This window comes from Typopeltis vanoorti, chromosome 13, assembly GCF_054136105.1.
Source record: "Typopeltis vanoorti isolate ZY-2024b chromosome 13, IOZ_Tvanoo_1.0, whole genome shotgun sequence".
In the NCBI taxonomy this organism is placed as follows: Eukaryota; Metazoa; Arthropoda; class Arachnida; order Uropygi; family Thelyphonidae; genus Typopeltis; species Typopeltis vanoorti.
In genome coordinates this window covers 22611340-22631300 of record NC_143561.1, presented here as the reverse complement: position 1 = coordinate 22631300, position 19961 = coordinate 22611340, and the positions used below count along the sequence as shown (strand labels likewise).

The window sequence follows — 19961 nt, the reverse complement described above, 5'->3', positions numbered from 1 at the left end:
ATTTCCTCAGCTATAGAATTTCTGTTATATAAAGTGCTTCCACAGAAGATCAAAAAATAAACTGGAAATTTTTTACAGAAAGTACAAGAAAATGAAGAAAACTTCCAAAAATTTGTTTTAAAATTACAGTAGCAGAACTGTAAAAACTAATATGAAAATTCATTTCCTCAGCAAAGGCTTTCATTGGAAAATCCCACTTAAAACAAGACAATTGCCAATAATTGAATGCTTGAAAAACCTATATATATAGTGCCACAGTTCAACTATTTAGCAACATTACATTTAATAATGACACTCGCAGACAAAAAACTAACTAGATTTCAAAACATGTAGACCAAGAACTTTAAAATGTAAAAGCACAAAAGAAAAACAAACTATAAAGTATTGGCTACATCAACAGTAATATATGGATCAGAAACACAAACACTAAACAAAAAGTCCCTATTAAAGTACAAACTGAAACAAGGAAATTCCTAAGTTCAGTAAAAATATGTAGAGAATTAGATTGTACCAGAAATGGAGATATTAGAAAAATAGTTGAATGTATAGATCCAATATGATAAAAAGAGTAGGATACACAGAAATTATGCCATTCTTTCCTTGTGATCTTCCATAAGGATAGAACTGTAGAAATAAGACTATCAAATGAAGTTCTATAAAACCATTCTTAAGTAAAGCAATATCACACACAACTAAAGTGACAACAGAAGGATAAATTTTGAAGCCAGAATAGGCAGGCATGCTGCCTATCCAATAAAAAAGAGAACCACAGAGAAAACTGTTTCAAGATTAATAATTGAATAATTTTATTCAATTATTAAGGGATAACTATCTGAGACAGCATGTAATTGAATATACTAGGGGTGTGAGAGTGCTTGACCTGGTAATAGCATCTCAGAATATGACTGTAATGAATATGACCATATTGCCACCTATTGGTAAGAGTGATCATAAGGTCTTAAGGTCATAAGGTGTGAAATTTTCGATTAAGACAAGGTATATGTGGAATTACCGTGCTTGCAAGTATGACAAGCTTAGGAGATTGCTTGGATCAGTGCCATGGCATGTACAACTGCAAGGGCTGGACGTCGATAGAGCATGGGAAGTGGTCAAGGAGCATTTACAGGAGGTTATGGCTGATTGTATACCTAGGGTCCGAATAGTAAAACAAGTAGGGGTTAAATGGATGAATAACACCATTAAGCTTGAGCTGAAAAAAAAGAAACAACTGTGGAGGGAATTTAAAGAAAGGAATGACCTGCAGGCACACGAACGGTATAAAATGCAGGCCAGAAGGGTAACGAGTGTGGTAAAAAAAGCAAAAGCGGATTATGAAAGAAAATTAGCTATGCAAGCTAAAGAGAATCCCAAACAATTCTTTCAATATGCTGCAAGCAAGAAAAAAAACTGTACATGGCAAAATGATTTTAAGGAATGACGATGGTAAGGAGGTCACTGAATCAGTCGATATAGTGGAGTTACTGAGCACACTTTGCAAAAGCATCCAGGTGGTGACATTGAAAAAATGAAGGAACCATTAGTTTATACGGGAATTGTCATGAATGAAGTGGAGGTGAATAGTCTATTACAGAACCTTAATGTGAATTCATCTGTGGGATTGAATGGTATACCGGTGTGGGTCTTACGTGAAGCGGCTAAGGAATTATCAGTGCCCTTGACCATGTTGTTTAATCTGAGTCTCGAAGGTGTGGAAAGAGAGGAAAATAGTTTCACTGCATAAAGGAGGATCCACGACTACGGTTGCAAATTACCGACCGATCAGCATATCAGGAGTTGTTGTCGAGGTCTTGGAGAAAGTAGTCAAGGGAAAAATACAGGAATGGATTGATGAAAATGAGATACTGCACAGGGGACAGCATGGCTTTGTGAAGGGTAGATCATGCCTCAGTAACTTGCTCAAGTTTTATAACAAGGTGATGGCTGAACTGGATAAGGGTAATGGGTTTACAGTGATACTGCTGGACCTGGCAAAGGCGTTTGACAGGATACCACATAGAATTCTAATCCGTAAACTACAACATATGGGAATGGATATAGGGTTGGTGAGATGGATAGGTGGGTGGTTAATGGAGAGATATCAAAGATTAGTTTATTCAGGAGTAGAGTCCAAAAGACGGCCTGTGACTAGTGGTGTGCCGCAGAGTTCTGTTCTTGGACCACTGCTGTTTAATCTGTTCATTAACGATATAGGGAAGGATCTAAGTGGAACAGTTCATTTGTTCGCTGATGATGCAAAGTTGGGTAGGGCGATAGTGAATGCAGAAGATGTCAAAATCTTGCAGGATGACTTGGATAGATTGGAGTTCTGGGCTAAGGAGAATGGATGTCAATTTAATGTGACAAAATGTAAGGTTATGCATTTCGGGGTGAAAAGATTAGCAGCAGTATACCACATTGGTGGAACTGTACTCCAGTTCCACCAATCATTGATGAGGCCAGGGACTTGGGATTGTTGGTGGATAGGGAGATGAAGTTTAGGGGACATATTGCAAAAGTAGCTAAATCAGCTCATCAACTCACTTGGTTGTTGAAAAATACCTTGACGAGCAGAGACAAGCAAGTTATTGTACCTCTGTACCAAGCCTTGATAAGACTTCATCTTGACTACTGTGCCCAGATTTGGTCACCTCGGTTCCTTCTTGATGGGGAGGAGGTGGAGAGGATCCAGAGGCGAGTGAGTGACTAAGATGACAGCAGGTCTATGGAATGAACCATATGAGAACAGGTCGAAGATTTGTGGGTTGCAGAAACTAGTTGATAGGCAGAAAAGGGGAGATATGATTGAGACATTCAAATTGCTAAAAGGATTCTATAGGATTAATTCAGAGGATATTTTTGAGATCAGGACTGGTGGTGGGAGAACTAGGGGGATACCTATGGAAGCTGGGCAAGAGTGTGGTTAGCAGGGGTGTTAGAGCTGGATTCTTTACTTTTAGAGTGGTAAATGAGTGGAATAAGCTGCCAGAGTCTGTTGTGGGTGCTATGATGGTGAGCAAGTTCAAGGCAAGGTATGATAGATACTGTGAGAATGTCATATAGTTGTGTGGACATGATGTTTAGGGCCTCGATGAGTCTAAGGACTCCCTGGAGTCACCCAAAATAATAATAATAAGATAACTGTTTTTCTCAATTATCATAAACTTAATAAAACTGCTTGTATTTATACAAAATTACTTGAAATTTTCAAATAAATAATTTATATTAAATTCAGAATATAATATCTATTATAAACTTTACCTCAGGTTCAAGAACCTTGTATTCAGGACCAGCAACTGGAGACTTTGGACTTGGAGATACTGATATCTCATTACCAGGAATCTAAACATTATATTCATATGTAAGAATTTAGGGACACAAAACACACGTGTTGAAATGATTATTTTACTAATTATTAATAAAATAACACTTGATGTTTCAACCCCTGTATCGAGGTCATCATCAGAAGGATACATGTGTATAGGAACCAAGCTACATGCTGTTGCACTCTATAAAGGTAAATTAAATCTACGTTGTTAACTAATCTTTTTCTTAGCCTGACTTCTAGTGATTAAATATATATATATATATATATAAAATAAAAAAATAAATAAAAAAATGAAAACTACAGTAAACTCTGCTAAAGTCCTCACGTACTAAGATTCTTCTGGAACTATACAGTTCAAATCCTTAACAAACATGACTTAACTTCTTGTTATAGACCATATGAAAAATTGGCATCCGTTATCCGCTCTACTAAAGATCAACCTCCCCCCCCCCCCCCATAGACCTACCTGGTGTATACTAGGTCCTTTGCAGCTGTAAGCTGCCCTACTTTGGCCAAACAGGCAGGACAGCAAATATCAGAATTTCAGAACACAAGGACTACATCCGGTTTCACCAATACAGCCACTCTGGTCTTGCTGACCATGAGCTAGATACCTGCCATAGAATACGGTGGAAGAAAGCCACGATAATACACCACAGTAAATACAAATATGAAAGGCTTTTCATGGAATCAGCTTCAGCCCTAAGAAACAATCCAAACCTCAACAAATTTGGCTGCAGGAGACTGCCTCAAATTTGTGAAACCTACATCAGAAGACCTTCAGCCCAATCACCCAAGAATACCAACATTGCCTGCTAGGGGGCACCATCAGGACTTTAGGAGAAATAATAGCTTCCTGCTTCTTCTTCACTTACTGTTTGTTGTGCATGCATGCACGTGTCTTGTTCTTAAGTTTCTTGAAAATGGCAATGTGACGTTGCCAAAATATTGAAGTATATTAAAATTTATTTTAATGTATATCTTAGTTTATGTTGTAATTTCCTTAAATTATTTAGTAAAAATACAGTTCATATTGTTATACTAAGATTTTCTTCTGGATTTGTACAGTTTAGGTTGCTATTGAATGTTCCAGAAAAAAAAACTTCAAGTCTTCTTGTATCGAGATTTTTCTTTGTGGTTGCTATGAAGGTTGCAGATGACCCACCTCCACATTCTTGGAATGGTTAGACCATCATTTTTATTCAGATTTGGATTATGTTTGAGCATTTCACATGCCTCTTTGAATTTCCTCTCGAACCAGGTTTTGGTGCGGTGTAATAAATATTATACTATTGAAGGAGTGAAAGATTTTAATTTTGCTAATGATTGCATTTTCTTTTCTAAAACTGCATACAAAATAATTAACTATGTACACTGAGATGTAAGGAGAAAACAGCTTTTTACAACTGAAACAGTAGTTTCATACCTAACCACTCCCCATAAACAAATTTCAAAAATGAGACACTCTTCAGATACAGTGGTGTGGGTAGAGAGCAGTGCACTCCTCTTCTAAGTCCTTTTTGTAATCATTTATGGTTATAGGACTCCCCAATTGTGTCTGCTTTTCTCTGTTGAAGGCTTCTCTATGCCAGCCTTCTCCACTAGGCTCTCTTTCCATCTTTTTTTTCTCTCTCTCTCTCTGGTCATCCCAGCATCTATATTCCTTTATATGGATGTCACTGGGTGATTGTCTTTCTCCATCTATCAGTTTTCTTGCATGCAGTATGTCCTGCCCACCTCCATTTGTTTTGAAATCTCTTCCCCTATGTCAAACACTTTTGTTTCTTTTCTTATATCTTCATTCCTTATTTTGTCTTGCAGTCTAATGTTTAGCATGGCTCTCTCAATTCTACACTCAGTTTTCCTCATTCTGTCTAGTATTTGTTTGGTTATTGGCCATGTCTCTCATCCATTGGTCATAATTGGGATGATACACTAGTTTAAAAGTTTGGCTCTATTTTCTAGTTTTATTTTATGGCACAAGAATCTTTTCAGTTTGATAAAAGCCACCCACCAGCTTAGCTGAATTCTTCCTTTTATTTTTTTTTCATGCGTGCTTCTTTTTCCTAATGTAAAAGTTCTTCAGGGACTTTATAGCCAGGCTGCATAAGTCACATGACAGCACCCAACCGAAATGGGTACACGATGCCACTGAAAGTCTATGCTTTATACTCTTTCGAAAGCATTTGACACAGTAAGCCATGAAAAGTTAATAGAAATATTAAAAGATATCCAAATTGATACACAATACTTCAGAATAATAAAATTATACTGGAATCAGAGACAAATTATAAATAAAATTAATAATAATAATTATTATTATTACCCAAAACCCCATGGAGTCAAAGACTCATCTGAGAGGTCCTTTTATCATACACACAGCTCATCATATTGTGCTTTAAACACACTCAAATTCTCTGCAGACACCACACTCTCAGGCAAGGCATTCCAATCATTCACAACTCAGCATGAAAAAAAAAAACTGCTTCTCACTCCCCTACTCACACCCTCTTTATACAGTTTCCAGGGATGACCTCTGGTTCTCCCCTGATCTCCCACTATTTTCTGTAGAACCTCTCCAACATTGACCCTATAACAACCCCTTACTAACTTGTAGGTCTCCACCATATCTCCCCACTTCCTCCTGTCCACCAGACTGCAAATTGCATCTTCTCAATCTTTACTCATATTCGACATTCCAGAAGTTAGAAACTACCTTAGTCAGTCGCCTCTGGACCCTTTCCAACATCTCTTCGTCCTTCTGAAAACCAAGTGACCAAATCTGGGCACAACAGTCCATGTGTGGCCTAATCAAAGTCTTATACAATGGAACAAGAATCTCCCTACATCTACAAGTCAATGTCCTCCACATCATTGCCAGAAGCCTTTGTGTTATCTTCACAATTTTGGCTATGTGTCCCCTAAATTTCAGATCCTTACCCACTATCACCCCCAGATCTCGTATTTCCTCCACCTCCGACAATATATCCTCACCAAGCATAAATTCTGCATCCTATCTTTGTTTCCCAAATTTTAAAACCTTACATTTTGCAACATTGAACTCATATCCCCAATCACTCAATTTATTTAAGTCTTCTTGCAAGGCCACAACATCTTCTCAACTTTTCATGGTTTATCCCAACTTTGCATCATCTGCAAACAACTGAATATCTCTATCCAAATCTTCACCAATATCATTAATATACACGTTAAACAGTAATGACCCTAAAACAGACCCCTGAGGCACACCACTAGGGACTTTCCTTTTCCTGGATATCGCTCCCCCATACACAACTTGTTGATACCTATCAGATAGCCAGTCTCCAATCCAATGCACTAATCTAATATCCAATCCCATCCGCTCTAGTTTGACTATCAACTTATCATGCGGTAATCTGTCAAAAGCTTTCGCAAAATCTAAGTATATTACTGTGTATCCTTCTCCTCTGTCCAAGGAAGCAGTCACCTTATTGTAATAAGTAAGTAGATTACTAAAACATGACCTCCCTTTAGCAAATCCATGTTGTCCATCAAAGATAATACCACTGTTGTCAACTCAACCCAAATCTGGATCCTAATTCTCATAAGCTTCTCCAACAACTTAACCACAACAACTGACACACAGATAGGCCTATAGTTTGATGCTTGAGTTCTATCACCTCCTATATGAAGTGACACAAACTTGCCTTCCTTCCACTCCTTAGGAACTTGATCCAGTGCAAGACTCGTATTAAAAAAATATGTCAAGACCGATGTCAACTCCCTGGCACATTTCTTCAGAATACGTGGTGATATATTATCAAGTCCCACAGCCTTATTAACATCTAGTTTGCTCAACTCCCCATACACTCTTGCTCACTTACAGTCAGTCTCTCTTCCCCTTATTGTAATAAGGGGGAACAGATTCATCAATTGCTCTCAATCTCTCCATGAAGTAACATTCACAAGATTGAAAGACCTTTATAAACTGCTCATTAAGTATCTCCACCACATCTTCTGCAACAGCCGTCTTTATATCATTTTCTCCAATCAATGTGTCATCCTTCCATAATCATTCTTCCTTTTGCTGACTACATATCGAAAGAACTCCTTAGGATTCTTTTTGGCTTCATTAGCTAACTGCTGTTCATACCTCACTTTTGCTATCCTTAACAATCAAGTCACCTGCCTTGCCTGGTCTTTGTAATCCCCATAGAACTGGTTATTTCCACTTCTCTTATGCTGCCTTCATAATGCCATTTTTCTCTGTATAGCATGCTTAATCTCTTTATTCATCCATTTCACACCTATTTTATTTATTAACCTTCTCAACCCTGGGAATACATTTAGACATTGCATCTACTAGATAGTTTTTGAAAATCCCCCAAGCTGCATTGATCTCTTTTCCAGCTAACTCCTCATTCCATGCTACACCTGCAACCTGTCTCCTGAGCTCTTCATAATCACCTCCTTTGTAGTTCCACATATACCCTTTTCTTATAGAGGTCCTCACACTGTTGGCAACCACCTCATGGTCACTCTAACCAATTGGTGGGTGATTTGACACTTCATTTATAATTACATCCTCTGATGACATGACCAAACCTAAGACCCTCAATCCTTGTTGCCCTCTGTTACATACTGTCTGAGGTAGTTATCCCTCAAAAACTCATTTTCTTTACTTCCAGTTGCTATCTCGTCATTCTATATTGCCATAATTAAAATCACCCATAATGATCACCTCTTTTCTTATTTGCTTGGCTAATTTGATCATACATTTCATTATCACTACCATCCACATTACCTGGTCTATAACAACATCCAACCAAGTATTTAATTTCCATTCACCTCTATCTTACACCATACTGCCTCAAAACTTCTTGCATCTCTACTTTGTATGGACATAACTCTCTCTATCATCAATAGCACTCCCCCCCTCCCTTTTTACCCCTTCTATCCTCACAAAACACATCATACCCTTCCATCTCTATTCCTGTCAGGATGTTGTCCTCATCTAACCATGTCTCACTTATTCCAACAATTTTTGGGTGAACAGACTCAATTAGCGCAACCACTTCATCTGCCTTGTTTCTTACACTTCTAGCATTTGTACACAAACACAACAGATCATTCCTGGATCTACAGCTAGTTCCACTAATACTCATTCGATGTAATCTCTCCAAGCTCAACTGGGGCCATTTCCCTTTCTGCTTATTCATTTTAGAACCCTCTTCAATTCCAACTGTTTCCTTTTGATCCCAGGTCATCCCATTCCTTTCCTGTCTACACATGCTTTCACATCCTCTTGAAGCATCCACCTTTCTCACGCTGTGTACCCCTGTCCACCCAGAGTCTCCCTGTTCCTCTTACACACCCATTCTCTCATTTTCCATACTCATGCCACTCACTTCTTCATTCATAACACCTCTTCAATCTCTCCTGCTCTTCCACATAACTTCCCACTTGATCTGATTCATTCTCTGTATTCACTTCTCTACCTTCCAGAAGCAGTCTCTCCAAGCGACAAATGCAATCCATCTCTCTTATATAGTTCACTTTGTCCTTCAAACTCATTCCAGACATTAACGAACTGTACTCCTTTCTTCTCACACATTTCAGCTAACATATCATTCATAATCCTTGCTCTTTGCCTCATCTCACCACTGTCATACCTAGGCAACATGCTTACTACCCTTCCTGTCACAAAAATAATGACAATAGATATCAAAAGAGGAGTGAAACAAGTATAATATCCCCCTATACTTTTCAATATATACAGTGAAATGATAATGAAAAAATTTGAAGAAATTGTTATGGGAATAAAAATAAATGGCATTAGAATTAGCAATATTAGATTTGGTGTTCACAGTGAAATGAAAAATAGTTACAAAATATGGTTGAAATACTAATCAAAAAGAATCAGAATTATGGCTTAGTATTAAATACAGCTAAAACCAAGTATATGGTAATAAGAAAAAAACAGCAACAAAACACAACAAAAAGTTATCAACAGGATTCATTCAAAGTGTACACTTATAATTATTTAGGAGTAATGATTACAGACTTGGGGGGGGGGGGACCTCACCCGCTACCAAGCGCGTCCCTCGGGTGGCGGATGAGGGAAGCCCAAGCGAGCAGCTCCGAATAATGAATAAGGAGCCGTGGACCAAAGGCACACTTCAGAACCATGGTCAGGAGAAGAAGTGCTGTAGACCACTATAAAGATACCAGCAAGTAGAAGAAGAAAAAGGCTCCCAGTCCTGCGCAGCTCTTTGCAATTCCACCAAGGTGGTGGTGAGAAATCTGCAAGAGCAGGGGGTGCTAAGAATCTCACAGAGGAAGGTAGACCACCATCTGGAAATTCGACCCTATTTATTGGTTCCTTCAACACTCGAACTCTGTCTTCTGACTCCCATATTGATTTCCTGCTTCAAGAACTGCAAAATGTAAAGTTTGATATCCTCGCTATCTGTGAAACCCGAAGAAGCTCTGAATTAACAGCAAAATGGAACAATGGCAACCAAATTTTCCTGGGAGCCTCAGATAACACTACAAGGGCTGGAGGAGTTGGCTTCATCATAAATGAAAAGCTAACTAAAAATATTATTTCTTGTACAATCCATTCTGAACGACTAGGAACACTAATATTAAAAATTGTAGAATCCATAACAATAAAAATAATAGTAGCCTATGCACCCACCTCAACAGCTAACAAAGAAGAAATAGAAAATTTCTATGAACACCTACAAGAAACATTACTGAAAAAAATAACATACACAATAGTGTGTGGAGATTTCAACGCAAAGATTGGTACAGGATTTATTGAAGAAAAATACATTGGACCGTGAGGGAAAGGGGAAAGAAATGAACGAGGTGAACTCCTGGCAGAATTTGAAGAAGCAGAAAGGCTGTATATTATGAATAGTTTCTTTAAAAAGAGAACTGGAAAAAGATGAACTTGGCAATCTCCAAATGGAGAGACAAGAAATGAAATTGATTTCATCCTAACAGATTGCAAAAGAATAATAAAAAATGTCGAAGTCATTGGGAAAACTTACTGAGACATTCATTCAGACCACCGTCCAATAAGAGCCACTCTCAAAATACATAAAAAAAATGAAGAATGCATACGAGCACAGTCCAACCATAAAAAACGCTCAAAACAGATAAACCCAGAAGAATTTAGAAAAAAGGTGGAAGAAACCGATTGGAAATTAAAAAATGACATCGACGAAGATTTAACAAACTTTAACAATAAATTAATGAACTGCAAAGAAAGAACCTTGTATGAACTTCCTCCTAAGACCAGGGAAAGCCTATCAGCAAGAACAATAGAACTATTGAAGAAAAGAAGAATACTGAAAGATACAGGAAAAGATCATCTAGAATATAAAATTATTTGTAAACAACTGAGGCAGAATATCAAAGACGACTATAACATATATAGAACAACAAAATTGGCAGAAGCAGCTAGGCTCCACAGTAGCCTAAAAAAAGTAGAAAAATAAATAAATCTAAAGAAACCACTACCGTCAGCCTTCATAGACAATCAAGGAAACAGACACACAAACAGAGGTGAAACGGAAAAAATAGTAAAATCGTTTTATGAGAACCTTTACTCATCTAAACAAGTAATCACAGCTCCAGTATCAGACGAAAATTTGGAAAATCTGGAAATACCATCTGTCCTACCTGAAGAAATAAAAATGGCTATCCACCATATGAAAATTGACCGATCACCAGGAATTGAAGGTATAAAATCTGATGAATTAAAAATGGGGACAAATACTCTTTAAAGCTCTAGCAGAAAGGTTTACCCGATATATACAATTAAGGAAAGTACCTACTGAATGAAAAACATCAAAGACCATAATTCTGCATAAAAAAGGTAATAAAGAAGACATCAGTAACTACAGACCTATCTGTCTATTAGCACACACATATATTCGCCAGAATCATCCTAAAACCGAATACAAACCTCCATCAATGAAAATAGCTGCAAAGAACAGGCTGGTTTCAAAAAAGGCTTTTCAACAATAGATCACATTCAAACTATTACTCAGCTAACAGAAAGATGCAGAGAATACCAGATCCCACTTTGTCTTCTTTTTATAGATTTTAAAAAGGCATTTGACACTGTTGAGCATAACGCAGTATTCCAAGCTTTAATAGAACAAGGCGTAGAAAAAGAATACATCCAACTCATAAAAGATATCTACAAAGAAAGCACAATAAATATCATCCTTTTCAATCACCCGATTAAAATTAACTTAAGTAGAGGAGTATGTCAGGGTGATGTCTTATCACCTAATCTCTTCACATCTACTCTGGACAGCATCATTCGAAAAATTGACATGAAAGATGGAATAAACATTGATGGTGAAATATTAAATATCCTATTATTCGCCGATGATGTGGTATTAATATCTTACTCACTCAAACTCTTAGAATCAATGCTGAATAACATAAGCCAAAACTGCCAAAAAATTGGATTGGAAATACACCCTGACAAAACAAGATGGATGAAAAACAAATACTGTAAAGATCATAATCACTCTAGAATCTCACACCATTAAAAAAGTTGAAGAATACATCTACCTTGGCCAGTCCATAAAAATGAATAATGATATATCAAATGAAATAGCAAGGAGAAAAAGAGCTGCTTGGATAGCCTTCAACAAAATAAAATCAACAATTACCAACCAAAACATAGATATAGGCATAAGAGCACACCTTTTCAATAGTCACATCTTACCAGCATTAACTTATGGCAGTGAAACATGGAACACAACTTTAAAAGAAGAACAAAGCTTAATAACAACTCAACGTGCAATAGAAAGAAGAATATGCAATATAAACAAAATAGACCACGTAAGACACACAGAAATCAGGAAGAAGTCTGGACTCACAGATATAATAAAAACAATTACAACAGCAAAAGAAGATGGGCAGGACATCTTGCCAGAATGAGAGACAACAGATGGACAGTCCGAGTTACAAACTGGTATCCGAGAGATACCAAAAGGAAACCTGGACGACCAGCCTTAAGGTGGGAAGACCCAATGATTGAGAAAGTTGGAAGAAAATGGAGAAGAAAGGTCCCCAAGACAGGAATAGCTGGACTCTTTACGACCTGCAGTCATGGAGAAATCCTGACTGAAACCACAGGTCCATCAAGGTAATGATTACAGAAGATGGAACAACAGTTATGGAAATAAAATCAAGAATAGCTAAGGCGAAAGAAGCATTTTGGAATAATAAATTACTAATGACCTCTGGAATAAATAGACTAAAATAAGAATATCCTATGTATGGTCCACTGAATTACAAATGTGAGATGTGGACAAATACAAAATCTATTATCAGGAAATTGCAGGCCTTTGAAATGTGGTGCTATAAGAGAGCACTGAAGATTTTTTAGAGTGAGGAAAAAAAAACCAAAAAACAATACAGTGGTATTGAAGTTAATGGGAACCAAAAGAGCACTCATGGAAGACCTTATAAAGAGAAAGTGCAAGATGACAGGACACATTAAGAGGATTAGCAGAAAAAGCATCACTGAAAATACTACAGGGAAGAAGATCTCCTAGTACAGTGTTTCCCAAACTTATGGATGTAAAGGTCCCTTTGGAAAAATTAAAATATTTCACAGCCCCATTGAAAAAAAAATCGTAATGCAGACATATATTATTATAAATTTCATTGTATTTATATTCAATACAAAACATACACAGCGAATATTGCAAAAATCAGGAAGCAAAATTTGTGAACCAACACCAATGTGCGATTTTTTCCATTAAAATATAACAAAAAAGAAATAATAAATAATAAAAATTAAATATGTTTCTTTTAAGATAAAAAAATCTACTTAGTCTTAAAACATTTTAAATTTGCTTTCATTATTTCACGGCCCCCAAAGGGGCTGTGGCCCACAGTCCGGGAAGTGCTGTCCTAGTAGACCAAGCAAGCACTTCTTGGGTTGACGACATGAAGAAATGGATTATAACAAGTTATTCCTTCTGATTTATGCTCACATGTAGACCACACCTCACCATGCAGGCATTCGAAACTGAAAATCCCATGGAATAGGTTGGTCAATCTTTATTCCAGGAGTGTCCTATGTCTGTAGATGTGTGTGTTCACAGGGCTGGTTTGCCTGTTCTGAGGAATGAAAAATCTGAGTTTCCAGGTGAAAAAACTCTCTATCTCCATATCAGACCGGCTAAGTCACCTTTAGTTGAAAGAGACCAGATAAAGGTTCCTCACACATCATGGATGGGAATCGAACCCAGGTCTTTCTGACCAAAGGGCTTTGTCTATACCGACTGAGGCGCATAACAAGAACTATTACAAGATCAAAAGAATGGAAGAGGAACGGACACTGTGGCATACCATGATTGCTAATCTCCAAATTGGAGAAGCTACTAAAGAAGAAAAGTTCCTCCTAGTCATTCATCATTTCTTCTAGTTCTCTTTTGTCGTTTTCTATTACTACAATATCAACAGCATATCGTAAATGATTTAGTTTTTTATCATTGATGTTGATCCCTCTGTCTCTCCGGTCTACTTCACTCAGGGCATATTCTAATACTGCATTGAATAATTTGCATGAGATAGTATCTCTTTGGCATACTCCTTTATTTATATATATGGAATGGGCTTCTTCGTTCATATATATATGAGGATACTAGCAGTTGCTTTTCATATATTTTGTTTATTACCAGTATATAATTTTGGCTTATTCCATATTTCTTTATTGTTATTAGGATTGCTTGTTTTTCAATTGAATTGAATACTCTCTTTTATAGTCTATAAAACTAAGTACAATGGTAAGTAGTATTCTCTGCATTTTTCTCTTAGTTGATTCAATGTCTTTTCTGAATCCAGCTTGTTCATAGACATCAGTCTAATGAACAAGCTGGATTCAGCTTTGTCTAATGATCTGGTGATTCTGTTTTGTTATTATTTTTATAAACAGCTTATATACTTGTGACATCAAGCTTATCTTTTTCTTATTACTCTTTTTTGAACAAGATCAGCATGATAGCCATGTTCCACTTGTTTGATATTTTGTCCATTTTCATCTAGTATTATTATTTCTTGTTTTCCCATTGTAAGATTGTTTCATAGTACATGCATATATTTGTTGTTGTTGTCTTTGTTTCTTTTGTGGGCATCTCAAATGACCACATACATAATATTTTACACAAACATTTACATGTGAGAAAACTATCTGCAAGATGGGTGTCGCGTTTGCTGGATCAAAAGCGTCAACGTGTGAGCTGTAATCTTCTCTTCATATTAAAACGTTATTTTCTTGACCACGAAAACTATGGAAATGACTTCTATTTTGATTATTCATCATACAATTATGTTATACCAACTAAAGCTGTTGGCATCACCACGAAAACTATGGAAATGACTTCTATTTTGATTATTCATCATACAACTATGTTATACCAACTAAAGCTGTTGGTACCCTTATATCAGGGTACATAACTGTACCCTGATATAAGGCACTTAAAGCTAAAAACTGTTACAGACTATAAATCAACCGATTCCAATTATATTTGACAAAACATAACGCGTACAATACATGCATAGCACATGTATGATCTCGCTTGTTGTTATTTAGGAATGTTCTATAATTGGCACTATAATTCAGTTCTTGTATGTTTAGAGATCTAATGAGGGTCTTCCAGATCTCGGGCAAGATAAATCTTGGGTTCCTGTTAAGATTTTGTACAGAACAGTCAACTGTTGCGGCTTCTTTAATAATTCGGGAGCAGAATTCCTTTTCCATGTAAGGAATGGAGCTTTTATCCCACTCTATGATATGGTTAGTTCTTGAGAAAAGAAAGGATAAACCCGATTTTTCTTCTCTATTGTTATTAACGTATCCAATGTGCTCCCTTTGTCTAATCTAAACTTCAAGGCTGCTTTAAGTTTGGCCGATGTAATTTAAACCGCATGAGCTGGGTATGTTGTAAACTCCAGAATATTTGAAGAAAGGATGGCTATCTTTTGGAGATCTTGAGACTTGCCTAATCGTTTCTGTAGGTTTAAAAGTCACTCTTATTCCATAGGGTTTGAAGAGTCTTGCAACCTTATTAGAAACTGTCCCCACATATGGAATGACGATTGTAGAAATATACTGTGTCCTCGTTGTCTTTGGGGGGGGGGGGGGTCAAGAAAAGTAACTTGTGGACGAGTCTCCGAGGGTAGCCATTCATGGTGAGGTTGTTAGATATCAGGGATAATTCATCTTGGAGATCTTGTTGATCTGTTGTAATGCAGAAAGCTCGCTTTTTTAGCATGTGTACAATGCTAAGTTTCTGAGAAATGTGGTGGGAGGAGGTAAAGTGCAAATAACATCCTATATTTGTGGGTTTTTGGTAAACTAAGAGGCTGAGGCGACAATTCGTTTGCTTCTTGATTAGGATGTTCAGAAATGATAATTTGTTATCTTTTTCAAGATCTAGAGTGAATTTGATTGTATGGTGTAAAGAATTGATCTTGTTTAGAAAATCAAACAGGTCCTTTTTTGTGTGGTTCCAAACAATGAAAATATCGTCTATGTATCTCCACCATACTGTTGGTTTAGGATCTACTTGAGATAAAATTTTACTTTCAAGATCTTCCATAAAAAGATCAGCACAAGATGGTGAGAGAGGGCTACCCATTGCAAGGCTAGTCAATTGCTGATATATGGTTTTATTCCATAAGAAAAAGTGAGATGTTAAATAATGACGGAACAGGGAAGCGATATCTTGCGGAAACAAACTTCCTAAAATGTTCATAACTTCTTCCACAGGAATGTTAGTGAACAGAAGACCAGGCTAGCGAGTAGGTCCATATTGGAGATGTTGTTCAATTTCTCTACGAAATGTTGCAAATTTCATATGTAAGCATCCGAATTATGGATGTGTTGTTTGAGGAGGCTTGCAAGGTGTTTTGATAACAGATAGGTGGGCGAGTTGATACCATCAACAATAGGGTGTAATGGTATTCCATCTTTGTGTACTTTTGGAGCGCCATATAGTCTTGGTGTTAGTGGATGCATAGACTTCAGTCTTCGTTTTAAATCTGTAGGTCAGTTCACCATGCAACGCAATAAATCGTTCGTATCATTGTGATTCTTTAATGTTGGATCTCTGACTAGGACACGGTAAACGGACGATATTTTCATTGTTTGAAACCACACAAAAAAGGACCTGTTTGATTTTCTAAACAAGATCAACTCTTTACACCATACAATCAAATTCACTCTAGATCTTGAAAAAGATAACAAATTATCATTTCTGAGCACCCTAATCAAAAGCAAATGAATGGTCATCTCAGCCTCTTAGTTTACCGAAAACCCACAAATACAGGATGTTATTCACACTTTACCTCCTCCCACCACATTTCTCAGAAACTTAATATTGTACACATGCTAAAAAAAGCAAGCTTTCTGCATTACAACAGATCACAAGATCTTCAAATGAATAATCACTGATATCTAACAACCTCACCATGAATGGCTACCCTCAGAGACTCGTCCACAAGTTACTTTTCTCTGACCCCCCCCCCCACACACACACAAAGACAACGAGACGACATAGTATATTTCTACAATCGTCATTCCATATGTGGGGACAGTTTCTAATAAGGTTGCAAGACTCCTCAAACCCCATAGAATAAGAGTGACTTTTAAATCTACAGAAACGATTAGGCAACTCTTAAGATCTCCCAAAGATAGCTATCCTTTCTTCGAATATTCTGGAGTTTACAACATACCCAGCTCATGCGGTTTAAATTACATCGGCCAAACTTAAAGCAGCCTTGAAGTTTAGATTAGACAAAGGGAGCACATTGGATACGTTAATAACAATAGAGAAGAAAAATCGGGTTTATCCTTTCTTTTCTCAAGAACTAACCATATCATAGAGTGGGATAAAAGCTCCATTCCTTACATGGAAAAGGAATTCTGCTCCCGAATTATTAAAGAAGCCGCAACAGTTGACTGTTCTGTACAAAATCTTAACAGGAACCCAAGATTTATCTTGCCCGAGATCTGGAAGACCCTCATTAGATCTCTAAACATACAAGAACTGAATTATAGTGCCAATTATAGAGCATTCCTAAATAACAACAAGCGAGATCATACACACGCTATGCATGTATTGTACGCGTTATGTTTTGTCAAATAATCTGGAATCTGTTGGTTTATAGTCAGTAACAGTTTTTAGCTTTAAGTGCCTTATATCAGTTATGTACTCTGAAGATGCCAACAGCCTCAGTTGGTGAAACTAGTTGGTATAACATAGTTGTTCTAAAAAATACTTTATCAATAAATCCAAATAGAAGTCGTTTCCATGTTATCTTCTCTTTTCTTTTTATCTTTTTTAATATTTTTTTCTGATTGTTCTAATGCATTTCTTTTTCCTTCTTTCCCAAGCAAATTTTTTGCTCTGAGAGGTTCTTATTTTTAACCTTTTTATCCTTTGAAATCTTATGTGCACTTTCTATAATAATTAGATAAAGTTTTTCCTGTATATTATTAATTTGTGCATTTCTGTTGTCAGTCATGTTATTTCTTTGATGTTAAATATTTACATATTTTGCTTTATTCTGTTTCCCCTCTTGTGAATTTTTTCTTCTATTGTTATTTTCCCTCTAACTATTCTGTGATCACTTCCTATGCCTACCTATTTGATTGATGATATAAACATCTTTAAATATTCTTATACAAGATGATAAAATACAATGTATTTCACTTTTTGTTTGTCTATTTGGACTAATCCATGTCCATTTTCAGTTTAGTCTTTTCTTGTAAAATGTATTCAGAGTATTCAACTGGTTTCTCACCATGAAGTTTATCATATTTCCTCTTTCATTTCACTCTCCTATTCCATTTTTTCTATACCCTTTTCAAGTTCATTTTTATTTTTTCCTAGTCATGCATTAAGGTTGCCAAACACTACTGCGTTAGCTGTAGAGTTTTGCCTTATTGTATTGGACCCTGTGTCATAGAATTCTTCAACTTCATCTTCATAGCTGCTGGTTGGTGCATATATTTGTACTATTTTAATAGTTTTCTGTTCTGGTATTTGAACTATGATATATGCTATCCAATCTGATATTTAGTAACCTTGTTTGCCATACTTTTCTTTATAAAGAAACCTATGCCTCTCTGTCTGACATCATCTGGTCTTTCCAGTAAAGCACATTTCCTGATTTTAGTATTAGGCAATCTTCTGATTTTCTTTTCACTTCACTTAGTACTATTATATCCCATTTCACACCATCTATAATTATTTAATTATGGAGCAAAGTACCTCTTCCCATCTGATGGTAGAGTAGTAAATCAGTTTCTGCAAGCCAACAACCATATAGTACACAGGACCAAACCTGTTCGCAACATTTTGGAGCCTTCCTGATCAACTGGTGAATAACATTGCTAACTTTGCCAGTTGTCTCTGGAGGGAGTCTAAGTACAGCAGTTTGCAGGGGGACACAATCTAAGGTTATGCTTAGAGCCTATGTACTCTTTGTGTAGGAATGGTGAAACACTACCACAAGCCTTTCACCATTGTGGCATGTCCCTTCTAAATAAATTTTCATTATCTCACTCACTACCATGATAGGCAACATAGAATACTTCAGAGTCACCAAGGATATATATATATATATAAAAATCCCCTACAAAATTCACAAAAACCTAAAATTTCAAAAAATATATATAAAAAAAATTGCAAAAAACAATCTCTCCCCCCCCCCCAATAACAACAACAAAAAAATCCGACAAACATCAAAATTCCATGTAAAAAAAACAAAAAAAACTTCCACATTGACTAACATCTTAGATATTAATTCTAATATTAATGACATGCACCATAAGTTATATACATCAAAAGTGACATTCACCACTGAACCTCAAATTGGCATCCTTTGCAACTACCTCTCAACTTTCCTCATCACATCATTCATGATGCTTTCTGCAAGAAGGGTGGGACTTGCATTTGTCAAGTCTGATATCACATGCCAAAGATTATTGGAGGTAGTACTTCTTTATAGAGTCTGCTTTGGCTCAAGATTTCCTTACCTCACTTGCCTTCATTTGCTGCTTCTACCACTCTCCTAACTAATTACTCTCCCAACCTATTTCACTATTTATCTTTGAAAGTCAATATCAGAATTGACATAGTCTAATTACCTTAACAGCTAGATAATCTTCCTTTGTGATTTTAATGTTCACAGTTCAGAATATCTTCCCTTCTCCTACTTCACATACTCAGCTAGAAAAGAAAGTGAACTGTTTGTTGTCATTAATGACTTAATGGGAATTATTCACCACCCACCAGAATTCCATATAATCCATTTTTCCAACCAGCTCTCCCTCTAAATACGTAGGCTGTTCGATAAGTTATAAGACTATATTTATACAGAAAACAGATTACCTTTAATTCATCATTTACATGGTCTTTTTTGAAGTAAATACCGTGAGACGCGATGCATTTATCCCAACGTTGCATCCACTTCTTAAACACGTGTGAAAGTCTGGTTTTTGAGAGTTCTTTCAAAACTGCCTCTGCAGCTTTTACACATGCTTTGTTGCTTTCGAAATGGCAGCCTCTTAGTGGTTTCTTGAGCTGAGGAAACAACCAGAAATCGC

General features: G+C 36.6%; 1 protein-coding gene across 5 annotated transcripts in view; it reads right to left on the bottom strand.

Moving 5' to 3' along the window:
• The window catches only part of LOC150099987 (uncharacterized), a 167144-nt gene that overhangs the window by 123590 nt on the left and 23593 nt on the right, over nt 1-19961 (bottom strand). For all 5 annotated transcript variants that reach the window (XM_090403008.1, XM_090403011.1, XM_090403009.1 and 2 more), the window contains exon 3: nt 3259-3339. In XM_090403008.1, coding sequence (XP_090259134.1) covers nt 3259-3339 — 81 coding nt within the window. The remainder of the gene's footprint in view (nt 1-3258; nt 3340-19961) is intronic.